Here is a 17136-nt window from a genome sequence, read left to right as displayed (position 1 = left end):
AAATGATTTGTTTTCTTTATTTGATTTTTAAATGTATTTATCTTTTCCAAATTTACATCAAACAGACTGTGTCACAGTTGGATTTAACACTGAAATGCACACAGAGCGGGAGATATAACGGTTGATAAAAACGTTGACGTGGTGACGTGGTGGTGGTGTGTTAGTGTGTGTTGCGTTGGTCTGAGTGGATCAGACACAGCAGTGCTGCTGGAGTTTTTAAACACTGTGTCCACTCACTGTCCACTCTATTAGACACTCCTACCTTGTCAGTCCACCTTGTAGATGTAAAGTCAGAGACGATAGCTCATCTGCTGCTGCACAGTTTGTGTTGGTCATCCTCTAGTCCTTCACCAGTGGTCACAGGACGCTGTTGGCTGGTTATTTTTGGTTGGTGGACTATTCTCAGTCCAGCAGTGACACTGAGGTGTTTAAAAACTCCAGCAGCACTGCTGTGTCTGATCCACTCAGACCAGCACAACACACACTAACACACCACCACCACGTCAGTGTTACTGCAGTGCTGAGAATGATCCACCACCCAAATAGTACCTGCTCTATGGGGGTCCATGGGGGTCCTTACCCTGAAGAACAGGGTAAAAGGGGGCTAACAAAGTATCAGAGAAACAGATGGACTACAGTCTGTAACTGTAGAACTACAAAGTGCACCTATACAGTAAGTGGAGCTGATAAAATGGACAATGAGCGTAGAAACACGGAGGTGGTCATGATGTTATGCCTGATTGCTGTATGTACAGCCCAGAATGTCTTATAATTACTATTATTTTTAACAGTTGCAGTCCTGAAATCGGGGGTGCTGCAGTCTGAGAAGTGGAGATTATTAACGGCAGGAAAAGTAATTTACCTTCTAGAACGTGACTTTGTGGACGCGAGCGGCCGGTTCCTCTGCTCTTTTATCCTGAGTGTCTGAAAGCTGATAGATTATTGATGGCTGTGATGGCTGAACCTCTTAATTATTGAAAGTGGAAGTGATTGTTACAGGTTGGAGATGAATGTTTCATACACGTGCGGTTCTCTGTGTGAGCGTGCTGTGTCAGACTGGCCCAGGCAGTTTTAAAGTGCTCTGTTCTGCTGGGTTCTCTGCTGTCTGTGCCCTAAAACTGCTTGTCTGGGTGGATGTTTTTACCTCCAGGGACTTTAGTGCTTTAGTGTCTGTATAAGAATGTGTGTGTGTGTTACATGCTTTGAAAAAGATGGTTCTTCAAGGGTTCTTTAGTAAAGAAAATGGTTCTATATAGACCCATGAACACCCAAAGATCCATTTGCATGCTAAAATGGTTCTTTGCATGGAGAAATGGTTCTTCAGATTGATGGAGAATGTGTTGTATGTGGTTCTATATATAACATTTTTTAAGCGATTGTACAGAGCACCAAAAAGGGTTCTTGTATTGTTACAAGCTTGATGCTGTAACTATAGAAGAACCCTTTTTGGTGCTATATAGTACCATTTACAACACATTCTCCATCAGTCTGAGGAACCAACTGCAACAAATTCAAAAAATGTGCCTCAACCTGAAAAATGAACATAGGAATTGCAGTTTATTGGAAATGAAATCAAATTAAATTACTGTTTTTCAGTCAGTTGCCTTTGTTAGTTTACATCCCTAATCAGGATCTTTTATTGAGTTTCTGATTTTGGATATTTATGTTTTTGTCTGTGTGTTTGTGTTGCAGAGTGGCGTCAGGGTCGCACGGCGCGTGTGGTTCTCCAGGACGAGGACATCACTACTAAGATTGAAAACGACTGGAAACGACTCAACACACTGATGCACTATCAGGTCGGCACTGTGAAGAGATGCTTTCGCTTGAAATGCTAACGTAATGCTAACGCTGAATGAAAAGTAATGGGAAACAGTTAGCATGAAGTGCTCTGCGTTAGCATGAACTGGTTGCCACCAACCTTCACTTATTAATGCTGATGATGATTAAACATTAAATATACGAATATATATTTGTCCACACAAAGCAGAAGCTCTACATCAGGGGTGCTTTTTTGTTTTTGGGGGGCAAATGTTTGTGGTGGGCCGAGGGCCAAAAAGACAAACAATGGACAAATGAAGGCAAACAGGCACAAATCGAGTTGTTAAACCAGTTTTACAACATTATAGAATATTTGTCACTCAAATACTTCAGAAATACAAATTTTAAAAGGAAAATAAGAATTTAACATCCAATAATCTCATCATAATAATTAGATTTGTAGCTAAGTGTAGCTAAGTGTTGCTAAAAAGTAATAGAAGCTTATGTACACCAATTAGCATTATGCAAACTGCATTTCTAAGTCAGCTAGTTTTATTATAATTACTATTGTTGTGGTCATTGTTATTGTTATTATTATTTATAATAGCAATACTAAGAATATATTTTATTATTATTATGTTTCTGGTGAGGAGAGAGGACTGTGTACATTTCATTTTTGGTCAAACTATCACTTTAAGTCCTGTGTCTGTGTTTTCCTCTGCAGGTTTCTGACCGCTGTGTGGTCGCTCTGGTGCCGAAGCAGACGTCGTCCTACAACCTCCCGACATCGGCCAGTTTCCCTCGCAGCTTCAGCAGATACGGTCAGTCTCACTGGCCTTTTTTACTTCACTGAATTTTTCCCTTTGGAGAACGCTGGAGGAGTGAAAATAATGATTAAGAGTGAGGATTAGAGGTGATTACAGTTCTTCAGGAAACACGAGTCGTATTACAGAAACTTCCTCTCTTTTTGTCTGAAGATCTGACAGGTCAAGATCAGATTTTTCACTAATTCATTTTACAGAAGCAAAACTGATCTTGATTTAGGAATCTTATCTTACAGCTTTTTATATTATCCAAATTTAGGAAATCTTAACCTACTTGATCAAAGTCATTGATCAACTGTCATGTCTGTTTCCATACACACACAGCTAAAACAAACACATAATCAAAATAGTCAACTTAGTTAGTCAGACAGCTACAGTTACTGATGTATAAAGAGGTCAAACAGAACTAAAGTGTGATAAACTGTAAGTGGTGAATACTGTGAGAGCGCCCCCTGCTGTTTATCAGAGCGTCGCCACTCCCCAGTTTCAGTCTCCATTTCCCAAACGCTTTAGCCGAGCGCGCTAACGTTACTCCTCCTAATAAACAGACACACGTTCAGCTCCGTCTCCTCATTATTCACCACCATCACTGTAATATTTCATCATCAACATTAACACACGAAGGTGATCAGAGGGGCGGTGGAGATCGAGTCTGCAGCGTCTGAGATCTTTAAAACGCAGAGTTAGAAAAGAAAATCATCTCACAGTGAAAGCAGCGTTTTACAGTAGGAATAAATGGAGCTCATTATGCTGGTAGTGAACTATGCTGCTGACACAGCTGCCTAAAAACCATAGAAACGGACCTTAAACAGAAGTGAGGACCCTGTTGGGGTTCATCCTAAAGTTAGGACAGGATTTAGGAGGTTTCAGTCTAGTTAGGATGTTTGTGTGATGCTGTTTTCTTATCTGGAGTTCATGATGAGATTATGAAGGTAGGAACTGTTATTCTGGTAACAGTTTCTACAGCTACTGTCCGAAATTCAGTCCGTACCGAAGTCGTCACGGAGACTAAACAGATTTCAGAGTTAAGAAGTTTCTGTAATGTGGCCCCAGTAAAAAAGTAAAAGTAAAAAATCTCAAATTACAGCATGATTCAATCCCGTTACACAGTGGTGGAATACAGACAGTAAAAAACGAAACAAAAGATAAGCTGAGTGCAGCTGAATTATAGAGCTGTTCAGAGTTAATTATCTTCACAGCTCGTTCTGCTCGTTAGTCTGTTTGCTGATGTTGCACCTGATTCACTTGTGACGCTGCTGATTATGATGTAGGCATGCAGGTCATTTCAGGACGCTGGTTTCTTCACATTAATGACAGATTTGAGTCACTTATGTAAAAGAGTGTAAAACATCATGTGAGAAAGATCGGATCTGGCCAGTAAATCGGATTTGAGCAACGAGGCTTGTAATGTGAACATAGCCTTAGAATTGGATTGGAGCTAAACTGTGCAAGGATCAGGATTGAGCACCCCTAATCTAGAGTATGAGATGTAAACAGAGTGATTCAGAGTGGTTTGGTGTGAAATGGTTCAGATGTCTTTACAGTGGTGGTGATAGGAACCAGGGGTCGCCATGACTACAACACAGATATAGACATTTTATTTACTATCAAAATCACCAGTGAACCTACACATACATGTGAAAAATATGTGCTGAATGACCTTGTTGGGTGGTTGTATGTTAAAAGATTATCAAATTAATCAAATTTGCTAACGTGGCTAATGATGAAGCTAACAGCCGTGATGTCACTGGCATTATGCTAATTGACGGCTAAAGAACGAGTTAACCAATTACAGAATGGCCTCGGTGGGTGGACTGTGAGTTATCCAGTATGAAATGCAACATTAGCAATTCTGTCAGAACTTCCTTTAGCTGGTATTAAAGCATGTGCGGAGTGACCTTGCTGGACGGTTGCGGAGTGAGTTTCGTCCTCCCTCCTGCAGTCAGTGTGAAGAGGGTGAGAGGTCAACCTGTCTAATCTGTAGATGAAAGCGGAGGCTAATTATGGAGGGAACTGCTGTGTGTGTGTGTGCAGTGGATGTCCCGCTGTGTGTATCATTAGCCTCTCCGCTGTCCTGGCACGCAGCCCGAGCAGGGTTATCCTCCTCTCCGCCGAGGACGAGGCGTGTAGAGCTTCCCTCTTCTTATCAAATCAGCCTCTGTTAATGAAGTGACACCATTCTCCGCTATTTTCTGTCACATGACAGTCGTTCTCTAATCCGTATTCTCCTCAAGCACCTCACATACTCATTATCTCCGTTATCTCTCCTTACTTCGCTCTCGTTTTTTTTAGTGTTAGAAGTGGAGCTACGAGGCTAATGTAGCTAACACATTATATTATCTATAGCTGCAGGCCAAAGTCATCACACACTCTATGAAAGCGTGTGGAGCTGTTCAGGAATCTTTAATAGATTAAAGCTAACAATGAGCTAAAAACAGTAGCAGCTACAGACAAGAAGGCCTTTTGTCCTTGGCTGAATTCGGCACTTTAATTTCCGTAGAAAAGCATTGACCAATAGAATGGAGCTCTGGAGCAGCCATGCATGAGCCTAAGGTCAACATGTCTAATGCCAAGCGTGGGCCAGAGGGGTATAAAGCCCCCCAGGATGTGTGGGTCAGTGGAACTGTGTTCTCTGGAGTGATGGAGCTCCATCCAGTACCCTTGGGATGAGTCAAATGTCAAATGAGGCCAAATTTTTCGTGATACATTCTCACGTTCTCTCTCTTTCAGACACGGTTCTCCGCTCGGCGTCAGCCGGCAGTCCGGAGAGCATGCGCTCGCGGGCCCCGATGATTACGCCGGACCTGGAGAGCGGAGTGAAGGTTTGGCACCTGGTCAAAAACCATGAGCACGGAGACCAGAAGGAGGCCGAACGGGGGAGCAAGATGGTGTCTGAAATCTACCTGACCCGACTGCTGGCCACCAAGGTGAGCCTGACACATACTTAAGACTCGTTAATTTACTTAATCAGATTAAAATCTTCATACCTAATGAACCATCAAATTGAATCATTTGCCTCATTAATTATGACTCGTTCAGTCAGATTTATTCACTAAGTGGAGTAGAAAAGATGAAGAATGGTTCGTGGCACTGGATGCAGTATAAATAGTGCTTAAACTTTCAGAAATGTTAGAAAATTAATTTTTCTTGCCTCATATATTTATTTATATAGAAACTTTGGTGAAGTTACTAGTTTGAATAGTAAAAGTAGTCAAATTACTAATTATATTGTGTAAATTTAAACATATTTACATGCAAATGTGATTCGGGTTGAATATAAATATCGCTTAACTTTGTTAGACATTTATCTATAATTTTTAAAACCTCTCTGTATTCTCCTGTATATCTACGGTAATCCTGGGCATGTTTTTACAGCTAAAGCGTACAAAAGGAGTAAATGTCCAGTGAACAGAGCTGACGATCAGTCTTCTCTTACAGGGAACGTTACAGAAGTTTGTGGACGATCTATTCGAGACGTTGTTCAGCACTGTCCACCGTGGCAGCGCCCTACCACTGGCCATCAAATACATGTTTGATTTTCTGGACGAACAGGCAGATAAACACGGCATCCATGACCCCGACGTGCGGCACACGTGGAAGAGCAACTGGTGAGATTTGCCCTTGATACTGATATTACACGCGCTGTTAATCAGTACTGATATTACACGCGCTGTTAATCAGTACTGATATTACACACACTCTTAATCAATACTGATATTACACACGCTATTAATCAGTACTGATATTACACACGCTGTTAATCAATACTGATATTACACGCGCTGTTAATCAGTACTGATATTACACACGCTCTTAATCAATACTGACATTACACACGCTGTTAATCAATCCTGATATTACACGCGCTATTAATCAATACTGATATTACACACGCTCTTAATCAATACTGACATTACACACGCTGTTAATCAATCCTGATATTACACATGCCGTTAATCAATACTGATATTACACACGCTATTAATCAGTACTGATATTACACATGCCGTTAATCAGTACTGATATTACACACGCTCTTAATCAATACTGACATTACACACGCTGTTAATCAATCCTGATATTACACATGCCGTTAATCAATACTGATATTACACACGCTGTTAATCAATACTGACATTACACACGCTGTTAATCAATCCTGATATTACACATGCCGTTAATCAATACTGATATTACACACGCTATTGATCAATCCTGATATTACACACGCTCTTAATCAATACTGACATTACACACGCTGTTAATCAATCCTGATATTACACACGCTGTTAATCAATCCTGATATTACACACGCTCTTAATCAATACTGACATTACACACGCTGTTAATCAATCCTGATATTACACACGCTCTTAATCAATCCTGATATTACACACGCTCTTAATCAATACTGACATTACACACGCTCTTAATCAATCCTGATATTACACATGCCATTAATCAATACTGATATTACACACGCTCTTAATCAATACTGACATTACACACGCTCTTAATCAATCCTGATATTACACACGCTCTTAATCAATACTGACATTACACACGCTGTTAATCAATCCTGATATTACACACGCTCTTAATCAATCCTGATATTACACACGCTCTTAATCAATACTGACATTACACACGCTGTTAATCAATCCTGATATTACACACGCTGTTAATCAATCCTGATATTACACACGCTCTTAATCAATACTGACATTACACACGCTGTTAATCAATCCTGATATTACACACGCTCTTAATCAATCCTGATATTACACACGCTCTTAATCAATACTGACATTACACACGCTCTTAATCAATCCTGATATTACACATGCCATTAATCAATACTGATATTACACACGCTGTTAATCAATCCTGATATTACACACGCTCTTAATCAATACTGACATTACACACGCTCTTAATCAATCCTGATATTACACACGCTCTTAATCAATACTGACATTACACACGCTCTTAATCAATCCTGATATTACACACGCTCTTAATCAATACTGATATTACACACGCTATTGATCAATCCTGATTTTACACACGCTGTTAATCAATCCTGATTTTACACACACTATTAATCAATCCTGATTTTACACACACTATTAATGCTGTAACACTATAAATAATATCAACCCTTAATGTTTAATTATGGTAATTCAGAATCTCTGTCTTTAGTAATGACAGTTTTTTTTTTTCTTTAGTTTTAATTACAATTAATATCTGGAATGAAGTTGTAATACAGTTAGTATCTAGAATGAAGGTCGAATGCAAATAATGTCTGTAATGAAGTTCTAATTACAATTATTATCTAGAATGCAGTTATATTACAGTTAATACCTAAAAAGCCATTCTAATACAGTTCTATCTAGAATGAAGTTCTATTAAAATTGATATCTAGAATGAAGTTTTAACACAATTCATATCAAGAAAGCGGTTCTAATAAAAATATTATGTAAAATCAAGTTCTAATACAGGGAATATCCAGAATGAAATTCTAATACAGTTAATATCTAAAACAATAAACATCCATTAATGAAGTTCCAGTAAACTTAACATCCAAAAAGAAGTTTTAATAAAATTCATTTCTTGAATGAAGTTCTAGTAAATATCCAAAATGCCTTTTTGTTCCTCAGTATTAAAATACTGAAATATTGAATAAAACGTTTATATTAGTAGTTTGTGTCAGTTATTGTTGAACGGGTAAGTGTGTGTCGTTAATTGCTCAGTGTGATTAGCTGCATTGTTGCTGTTTTCCTGCAGTCTCCCTCTGCGCTTCTGGGTGAACGTGATCAAAAACCCGCAGTTTGTGTTCGACATTCATAAGAGCAGCATTACGGACGCGTGTCTGTCTGTGGTGGCTCAGACCTTCATGGACTCCTGCTCGACGTCGGAGCATCGCCTGGGCAAAGACTCCCCCTCCAACAAGCTGCTCTACGCTAAAGACATCCCGCACTACAAGAGCTGGGTGGAGCGGTGCGTCTGTCTGTGTCTGCTCTGTCTTAGCAATGTGCAAAATAAGGCCCACAATTCCAATATATAATATATATTATAGAACATTAATAACACAGAAAACGCAGCTCCGCTGCTTCACAGCCCAATGCTGGGGGGCTTTACACCCCTCTAACCCATGTTTGGCACTGGACATGGAGACCTTAGGCTCATGTGCTCATCTATGGAGATTATACAAGCAGCTCACAGTGCTGAATTCACTCTTTAGAAGGAGTGTCTGAACTGTTTATTCTGTATCCCGTATTCGTGTTCAGTAAACATTAGACTTGAGTTTATTAACCCCTTATCATCTCAGGCTTATTACATACTGAGGCTTATTATTCAGTAACTACAGGGACTTCAGTGCAAACTGATTGAGCTACTCTAAGGTTATAGAAGTGAGTAATAACTCTTGGGCCTGCTGGCGAGTCCCAGCCATTTAAGGGCTTAATGCTTACCATGTGTGCAGGCTGTGGATGAGAGCTCCCAGGTGATGTGCAGGTGTGTTTTTCTCTTGTATCAGGTACTACGCTGATATCAGCCGCCTGCCGGCCATCAGCGATCAGGACATGAATGCATACCTGGCGGAGCAGGCGCGTCTCCATTCACATGAGTTCAACATGCTGAGTGCCCTGCATGAAATCTACGCCTACGTCAGCAAATACAGCCAGGAGGTGCGTAAAAAATAATTAATATGAAATATACATATATATATATATATATATCACTGCTGTCGGAACAAAACCTTTCCATTTTCTCCGTTTTTCTGTTTTTGACATAATTTGAAAATTCCTGTAAATCTTTATATTGTGTGTAAGTTTCATGATGAATGGACCAAAAGAAACGACCCAGAATGACTTTGAAAAACTCTGGTTCCATTGACTTACATTAAAATTAAAGTACGTTATTTCCTTCTCATGCAAAGTTACCATATTGGAGATACGCTCTGTGGAAGGTTTGCTCTGACAGCAGCGAGATATATATATATACACACACTATTAAAAAGAGCATCTTTTGTTCTTTTGTAAAGACAGAATGTGTTGTATATGGTTCTATATAGCACCAAAAAGGTCAAGCTTGTATCAGTAGAAGAACCCTTTTTGGTGGAATATAGAACCATGCACAACACATTCTCCATTTTAGTGTTCATGGTTCTATAAGGAACCATTGTCTTTACTAAGGAACCCATGAAGGACCATTGGACCATGTTTTTTAATAAGTGTGTGTGTATGTGTATATATATATATATATATATATATATATATATATATATAGTTGCTGTTGGGACAAAACCTTGTATGTTTGTAAACTATAATGTTAGAATGTGTTTGCATTGGTTGCCCATAATAAAATGGATTATATTGACACACTGTACTGTAACTGTAATGTAACATTTTCTTTGTGTGTAACTACTCGACTCAGTAAATCATGAACCATTTTTCTGTGTGAATTACAGTAAAGTTACCAACTGTAAAGGTGGCATTTTGGAGGTTTTGTTCTGCTACATACATAAATATATAGATGTAAAAACTTATAATACATTTTGTACTATAAATGTAGCTTTACATAATAAAACATCTCATAATCCTGGAATGTCTAAAATCAATATATTACAGAATATGAGTACAAAAAAGGAAGCAAAAGTATATAATAAAGAATTCTGATATCATAAAAATTATAATACAGTGACAACAACAATAAGATAATAATAATAATAATAATAATAATAGTTTGATGAAAGTAGTTTTTGTTGAATGTGTGTTGTCCTCTGCTGCCCCCTGCTGGCTGTCTACAGATAATCGAGGCTCTGGAGCAGGACGAGCTGGCTCAGAAACAGAGGCTTGCCTACAAGCTGGAACAACTCATCGCTGCCATGGCAACTGAAAGCTGATCTGAGATCAGCCCTCCAGGACAGACGGACGGACGCAGGTCCCCTACTGAAAGCAGACCTGGCGTCAGCCTGCGGAGCACAGAGACACCTGCATTCATTCACAAAGAGAGCAAGACTGATTTTACTGTCCACTCGGATACACAGCGCCATCTACAGCACGCTTTGAGGAGTGCAGAACAGGCTCCTGCTGCCGGATCGTCGTTAAATGGATCAAACTGTGGCTTTGTGGAAAACTGTCTGAGGCTGAAATGTGAAGGAAACAGTTAATGAAGACGTAAAATTATAATTACTGAATTATATAGAATTACATGTTACACCCTTAAGGTTTGCAAAGGTTTCTGGTTTACATGCATGGAAGGAAAGATGCCCCTGTTTAATTGTTCATATTTGTCAGCGTATTTTGTTGAAATCATGTGATTCGAGGCCTGTCGTGGATGTCAGAGCTCCCCGTGATTCTGACAGCTGAATTATTATAATAATTGTGGCTGTAGTCCATGTTCACCGTGTTTCCATCAGGTGCCAGAATCCAGCCGTTTACTGACCATTCTGCTGTACAACCAGTAAATAAGCTCTTTATATTGACCGTGATTTTAAATAGTGCTGAAAATCATGTCATTGCAAAACACAGGTTTGTATGTATGCATGTATGTATGCGTGTTGTGTGTTTACAGAAAAAAAATCATACCTTTTGAGGTATTTTATTCATTTTATGAGAGATTCGCCAACAAATTGCTACATTTACTGTCAGGCAGATGAGCGTGCAGTCCATGACTCTCCACCAGAGGTCGCTGTTTACATTTTTATTATTATACTTGAAAGAAAAGATATTGTCAACAGAAATTGTTCTTGTGTTGCTGTTAACCAATGAGCTTCCAACCATTTTTTGAATTTTATTTGTGATCAGTGTTATAGATCGATGAAGCATGCCAGAACCTAATCTCTTCTGAATATTTACCTCCTGAAAGTTCTCAAATTAGAAGATTATTTGGAGTCTTGCAATGAAAGACACACGTAGTTCTATCTTTCTAGCAGCCCTCAGTTCCATGTTCACCACTATTTGTTCAGTCTGTTGATCAGAAAGTGAAAAAATACTTTTCAATCATCATAAATACTTTTATACTTTAAGTATAACAGTATTTATCAAGCAAATTTATTATTTAGCAGAATTTTTGTGTTATTTTCATTGCACTTTGCTGATTCTTCTCATTCTGTTCCCGTTCAGGTTTATGTTCTTGTCCAAACTGCATTTTTTACGCCACGTCACGACCTAAAGCTGCTTCACTGCTTCAGTAAATTATACTCAAATTTAAAAACAAATACTGTAGAAACCAGTAAAGTCAGTTCCAAGTGTGATGACACTAAACACTGTTGTATGAAGTCATAAAAAACTGACGGCATAAGCATTTTCTTTTTTTTACAGCTAAATATTATTGTGTATTTAAAATGTAAATAATACATTCCTATTTTCCAATGATTCACTTTGTACTGTTGTAATAAATTAATAAATTCAACCAGTCAAAATGTGAACAGATAAGTTCTGATGCTGCTTTTGGTGCCAACCAGATCTTCCCTTTTTCTGTCATTAATAACATCATGCATTTCTTCCTCTAGTTCCTCTGAATCCCTGTTAGTTCATGCAGTTACCGGACCTTTAGGCCCAAAATGACAATCAAATATCATCTTTGTTCCGTTTCTCTTTAATAACGTGAGTTTTCTGTGATTTCATACAGTTTAAAGATGTTTTTGGATTCCTTACGTTTTTCCCATTTTCCCACAGGGGAAACATACAGACTGAACATCAAGATACTCACGAACATGCAACCGGCTTCAGGAGAAGACTTCAGCAGACAGCGACTGGTCCTGAGCGCCGCGGTCGAGTCTGTCAACAACTGAGTTGTTGTGCCCCGTCTGCAAATCTGTGGAGTGGCCTAAACTCACACTGTAGTAAAAGTAACTGTCCAAATAACAACTCGAGTTGAAGTACAAAAGTAGCAGCTACTTACAGAACGGCAGTGGACCTTCTCCGTCCATCCAGCATCTGAATTCTCCGTTCCGCCTTCCAGCTGTTACACTGCCGCACAATTTAAGGAATGTGTAACAGCTGCACCATTTAAGGTGGAGCGGAAAATTCAAACATGAAGCTGGCAAATAAGAAACAGACGACTCTGTTCTTCTCTTTTTGGATCCTTTTGGTCTAAAATAATATGCTAAAGCTGCAAAGTGAGGTGATCAACAGTAAAGCAGAACAGGGGCTGAGTGAGACCCAAGGGGGTGGCCAGTGTCATCTTAGCATGAAATATGTCCACCCTTATGGCCAGTCCAGTTATGGAAAGCGAGTCAGCCATCATCAGTAAAGCACCACTTACGCTTTTTGGTGAAACTGTATGCTGTCAGGGTTGCTGCCGGTCAGTTATGAGAGTCTGATCATTTAAAAATTTGTGTACATTGCTGTGATTATGCTTATTTGCTCAGCAAACCGGGGAGTGCATGTGCACTGGGTCTCATAACTTCCTCATTAATGATTAAAATATGTTACATCAACATCGCTTTTCGCTGTACTGATGGCAATTTGTATTGTATTATAATAATATAATGGATATATATATATAATAGCTTATATTTTGGAATATTTTATTTATGTGGAAATGATGGACAAACTTAGTTATGTAGAGAGAAAAATCACTTTTTATGTTCTTTTAATGCAATAATTATATATATATATATATATATATAATGTGTGTATGTTTTCTTCCTACCAGTGTGCCACCCCGATAATAATCTGTAATAATAATAAATAATAATCTTACCTGGCCACCTTGTTCTAAACGTTCTAGCTACATCCCTGAGCTGAACCAACACAACAGAATGAAATTAAACCCAGAAAAACGAAAAAAGTACCATTTGAACGTACTCAGAAGTACAAATCCATCAGAATGATAGTTGATGTACATGAAGCTGAGTAAACTACCCACCTCTGCTCTGATCAGAATGAAGCAGGTGCTTTTTGGAAGCTTCTCAGTTGGTCATCTGGCTGCCCAGTAGTCTCTGCCTCATGACTATTCCCTCATTCAGTCTGATAAGGGACCTGTATCACAGTAAACTGAATTGTTCTTACTTTTGTGAGAACCAAATTAAGCTTTATTGGTGAAAAATACAGCCATACACAGTATAATGTGCAGTGGAATGCTTGTATGACTGTCTGTTGCCATGAAAAAACAGAATATACAATAAAATATATAAGAAAATATAAAATATATATTAAAAGAATGAAGAATATAGAATAAAAAACATATAGGGATACAATATATGTGCATGTAAAGTGCAGATCGGGGCACATGTGTGCAAATGAGCAGAAGGTAGCAGAATGAAAGGGGTTTATAAATATTATAAATACTTACATATTTCAAAATATAGCAGCATCTTTTGTGTGTAGGATGTACATACGGGTGTGTGCAGTAGTCCAGTTATATATGTGTGTGTTTATAAGTAATATAAATGTGTAAATTTGTTGTATGTAAACACTGCTCAGGTTTTGATCCATACAGTCCATATGAGAAAACAAAGCTACAAAAATAACCCATTTTAAATTCCAAATATACCAGCCAATCAGAACAAACTGAAAGGAAGAGTAACAAACACAGCCTGTTTAATTCTAGATAATAAACAGAGGATGAAAAATGGTCACGTAGAGATGAATTATGACTGTTTTCGGGGTGTAAAACCACACAGATGTTATCAGTGGACCTGTAGGGTGTAGGATACAGGCTCTGAACATTGTGGAACTAATCCATATACACGGCATTAGAACCGTCACTTTTTTGTTATGTTCTTTCAGTGAAAGCACTCGGTCTCTGAATGAGCCTAATGATAATTACATCCTCCTTTCTGCAGTCAGTTAAATCATAACCCACCTTTATGACGTGCCTTACTACAGGCCACATCTCAGCTATAGTGGCTGTTTAAGGAAGGACCCACTGAAAGGTCCTTTAGGGAACCCAAAGTGGTTCTCCTATAACCGAGCAAGTTCTTTCCCACAGTTGCTCTTGCTGTTAAAGTCCACAGGCAAATGGCTCGGTGGTCCGGGGCTATATTTACACACAGAGGCAGGGGGCGATGGTGCGAGTGACAAATTTTATAGTCCAGGCTGTCTGAGATGTGTGTCCGTATAACTCCTATGGCATTCTGTTAAGAGCCTCACTCCCCACCTCAATCAGATTCAGTTTCAAGTGGAAACACGGTGAACTCACCCACTCAGCTGTCACCGTAACTAATCCAGTGTTGTACTGAAGCGATTACACTGACATTCTGTGCTGTTATCAGTGCGTGGAGTTCATTGTTCCACGTTCAGTTCACCTCTTTAGCACACTTGGTCATGTACTCATTACAAATAAGCCTAATTATGTTCTTCATTTGAACAATTTCTTGTTAGACAATAATAACTGATGTGTAATCACCAATAGAAAGATGTTTCATGTAATATTTCCCTATTTCTGTGAACAAGAAGCAAATTAAATCATAAATAATATACTGTGTATATATATATATATATATACTGCAGTTACTTTATGACTGTAAGTTGAGCTGATCTCTCATTTTTAGTGTATTAATGAAACCCTTGATTCCAAGCTTTTATACTGTATTGCAGCCCCTGTACCCCGATGTTCCTGCATAAGAAAAATGTCAATGATATGAGTGATTCCTGTGCATCATTACAAATCGCTGCTGTCAGAGGAAAACCTCATCTCCATTTTTGATGTTTTTCAGTTTCTGACATAATTGGAAAATGCCTGCTGCTCTTTACATTGTGTGTAAATTCCATGATGAATGGACAAAAAGAAACGGCCCAGAATGACTTGGAAAAATGTCTGGTTCCATTGACTTACATTAAAAGTAGAGTAGGTTTTTCCTTCTCCTGTTACCATTTTGGATATACGAGGTTTTCTTCCAACAACAGCGATACATTATCTTTACAAGTACAGTATCTTTACTGTACTTGTGCTATAAATGTATGGATCACCTCTACATGGTTTACCTAAGCATTTTAATTACAAAGAGCCTGAAATTTCCTCACCTTTTTAAATAAAAATGTTTGATGTAATCAGAATGTAATAATTGCTAATCAGAACAGAACTCATTTACACAGATGTCAGTCTTAAACATTTGGCCTGGTTAAGGGGATAAAGAGAGGTTGGATGTAAATATGAACTTTGTTTTTGGCACATAAATCCACACAAACATAAGTGGACCTCAAAGAAAAGAAAAATGTAAGATATCAGTCCTTTAATAAAGTATACACTAGTAAGATGACAATGAACTACTTAATATTTAGAGCTGATAATGAGGCCCTGCTACTTCACCAGTGATAGGCAGAAGCAAAGTTCTTAGCACAATATAAGATCTATTAGAGAAAATGCTAAGAAAGACACGTAAACACAGAGGGCGCGTGAAGACACCTTTATTAGATCATATGGCCAAGACGAGTTAAAACCTTTTCTCATTTCAAAAGTATCTTAATTAAAGATGTTTCTTTCTTATCATTACAAAATATTATACAGTAATATGGCAATGAATAGATACATTCAAATGAGTTACTCCTGGAAATGCAGAACAAGTACATAAATAATATTTATGAAAGCGACAAAATGAATTGATAAAGCATTATTATTATTATGGCTACTTACAACATACAAGTCCTTGAAATGAACTTCATTACCTGTTTGGGGGGAGAAAAAGAATACAGTGAGTATAAAAATGTTCTTCAATGATCTGTCAGTAAAATATGGACATGTAATGCAAAAGATTTAACCTCTTTCTGCAGGCCCCCTACTGTCCATTCCGCTGGAGAAATGGACACCGGCCTATCTGATATTTTTATTAATATAAACAAACAAAAACATTTAAATTCAAAACATAAATACACTTCAAATTTCCTAAAAAAAAATGATAAAAAATAAAAATATTAAAATGTAAGGCTGTTTTTTTATTTAATGGCTGCTGTAAAAAAGGATTAAAATCAACACACTGGCTCCAAAATCTCTGTGTGGTCAAGCCCACTGAGCTGTAAACCGAACATCTGCCACATGTCAGCAGGAGACTCCAAGGAAATATGGCTCCTTTGATTTGGTTTATTAATAAAAATGCTCGACTTGCAAGAGCTGTGCAACTGTACACCAGAGGCATCTGAAGGCTCCCCCTGGGTTAATCCGTACTGCCGCCCCAAGACGTCATCTGAGTCTGTCTTTAGTAGCCATTTGAACTTCAGCTTTTATTTTAAACCGTAACTGGAGACGAGCCTCACCTTCAGTGCTCCTTTAAGATCTTTCAGTTTAGGGTTTGTAGGTGTTGAAGTACGTCTTACATACTGAACAAAGACTACAATGTGCTGCTTCTCAGGTCTTGAGACATAGCAACTCAGTATTGTGAGGCTAAAATTAGCTTTCACACCAGTGGAAAAGTTCAAGGCTAAGAATTTGGTCACTTTACAAACACACTTGACCTCAACGTAAGGAGGAATCTTGGCATATGTGATCTAAGTTCAAGACTTTTCGCTTAAATAATGATATTAATTACAGCGTAAAAGACAAAAGATGCACTGTTGACCTGAGAATTTTGAAGTCTTGCTGTAAAATGGCACATTTTTGCAGGGAA

The 17136-nt window shown here is 38.4% G+C and overlaps 1 protein-coding gene across 1 annotated transcript in view; it reads left to right on the top strand.

Annotated features, from left to right (window-relative positions):
• Window positions 1–12015, top strand: part of LOC118799504 (plexin-A2-like) — a 137708-nt gene extending 125693 nt beyond the window's left edge. Inside the window, exons 26-32 of the mRNA XM_036559430.1 lie at window positions 1693–1796; window positions 2483–2579; window positions 5313–5509; window positions 6021–6190; window positions 8370–8582; window positions 9121–9271; window positions 10393–12015. Coding sequence (XP_036415323.1) covers window positions 1693–1796; window positions 2483–2579; window positions 5313–5509; window positions 6021–6190; window positions 8370–8582; window positions 9121–9271; window positions 10393–10488 — 1028 coding nt within the window. The 3' untranslated portion in view covers window positions 10489–12015. The remainder of the gene's footprint in view (window positions 1–1692; window positions 1797–2482; window positions 2580–5312; window positions 5510–6020; window positions 6191–8369; window positions 8583–9120; window positions 9272–10392) is intronic.
• Window positions 12016–17136: the final 5121 nt, after the last annotated feature.

This window comes from Colossoma macropomum, unplaced genomic scaffold (assembly GCF_904425465.1).
Source record: "Colossoma macropomum unplaced genomic scaffold, Colossoma_macropomum, whole genome shotgun sequence".
In the NCBI taxonomy this organism is placed as follows: domain Eukaryota; kingdom Metazoa; phylum Chordata; class Actinopteri; order Characiformes; family Serrasalmidae; genus Colossoma; species Colossoma macropomum.
The sequence above is the reverse complement of the archived record's forward strand: the minus strand, read 5'-3'. Positions and strand labels throughout refer to the sequence as shown.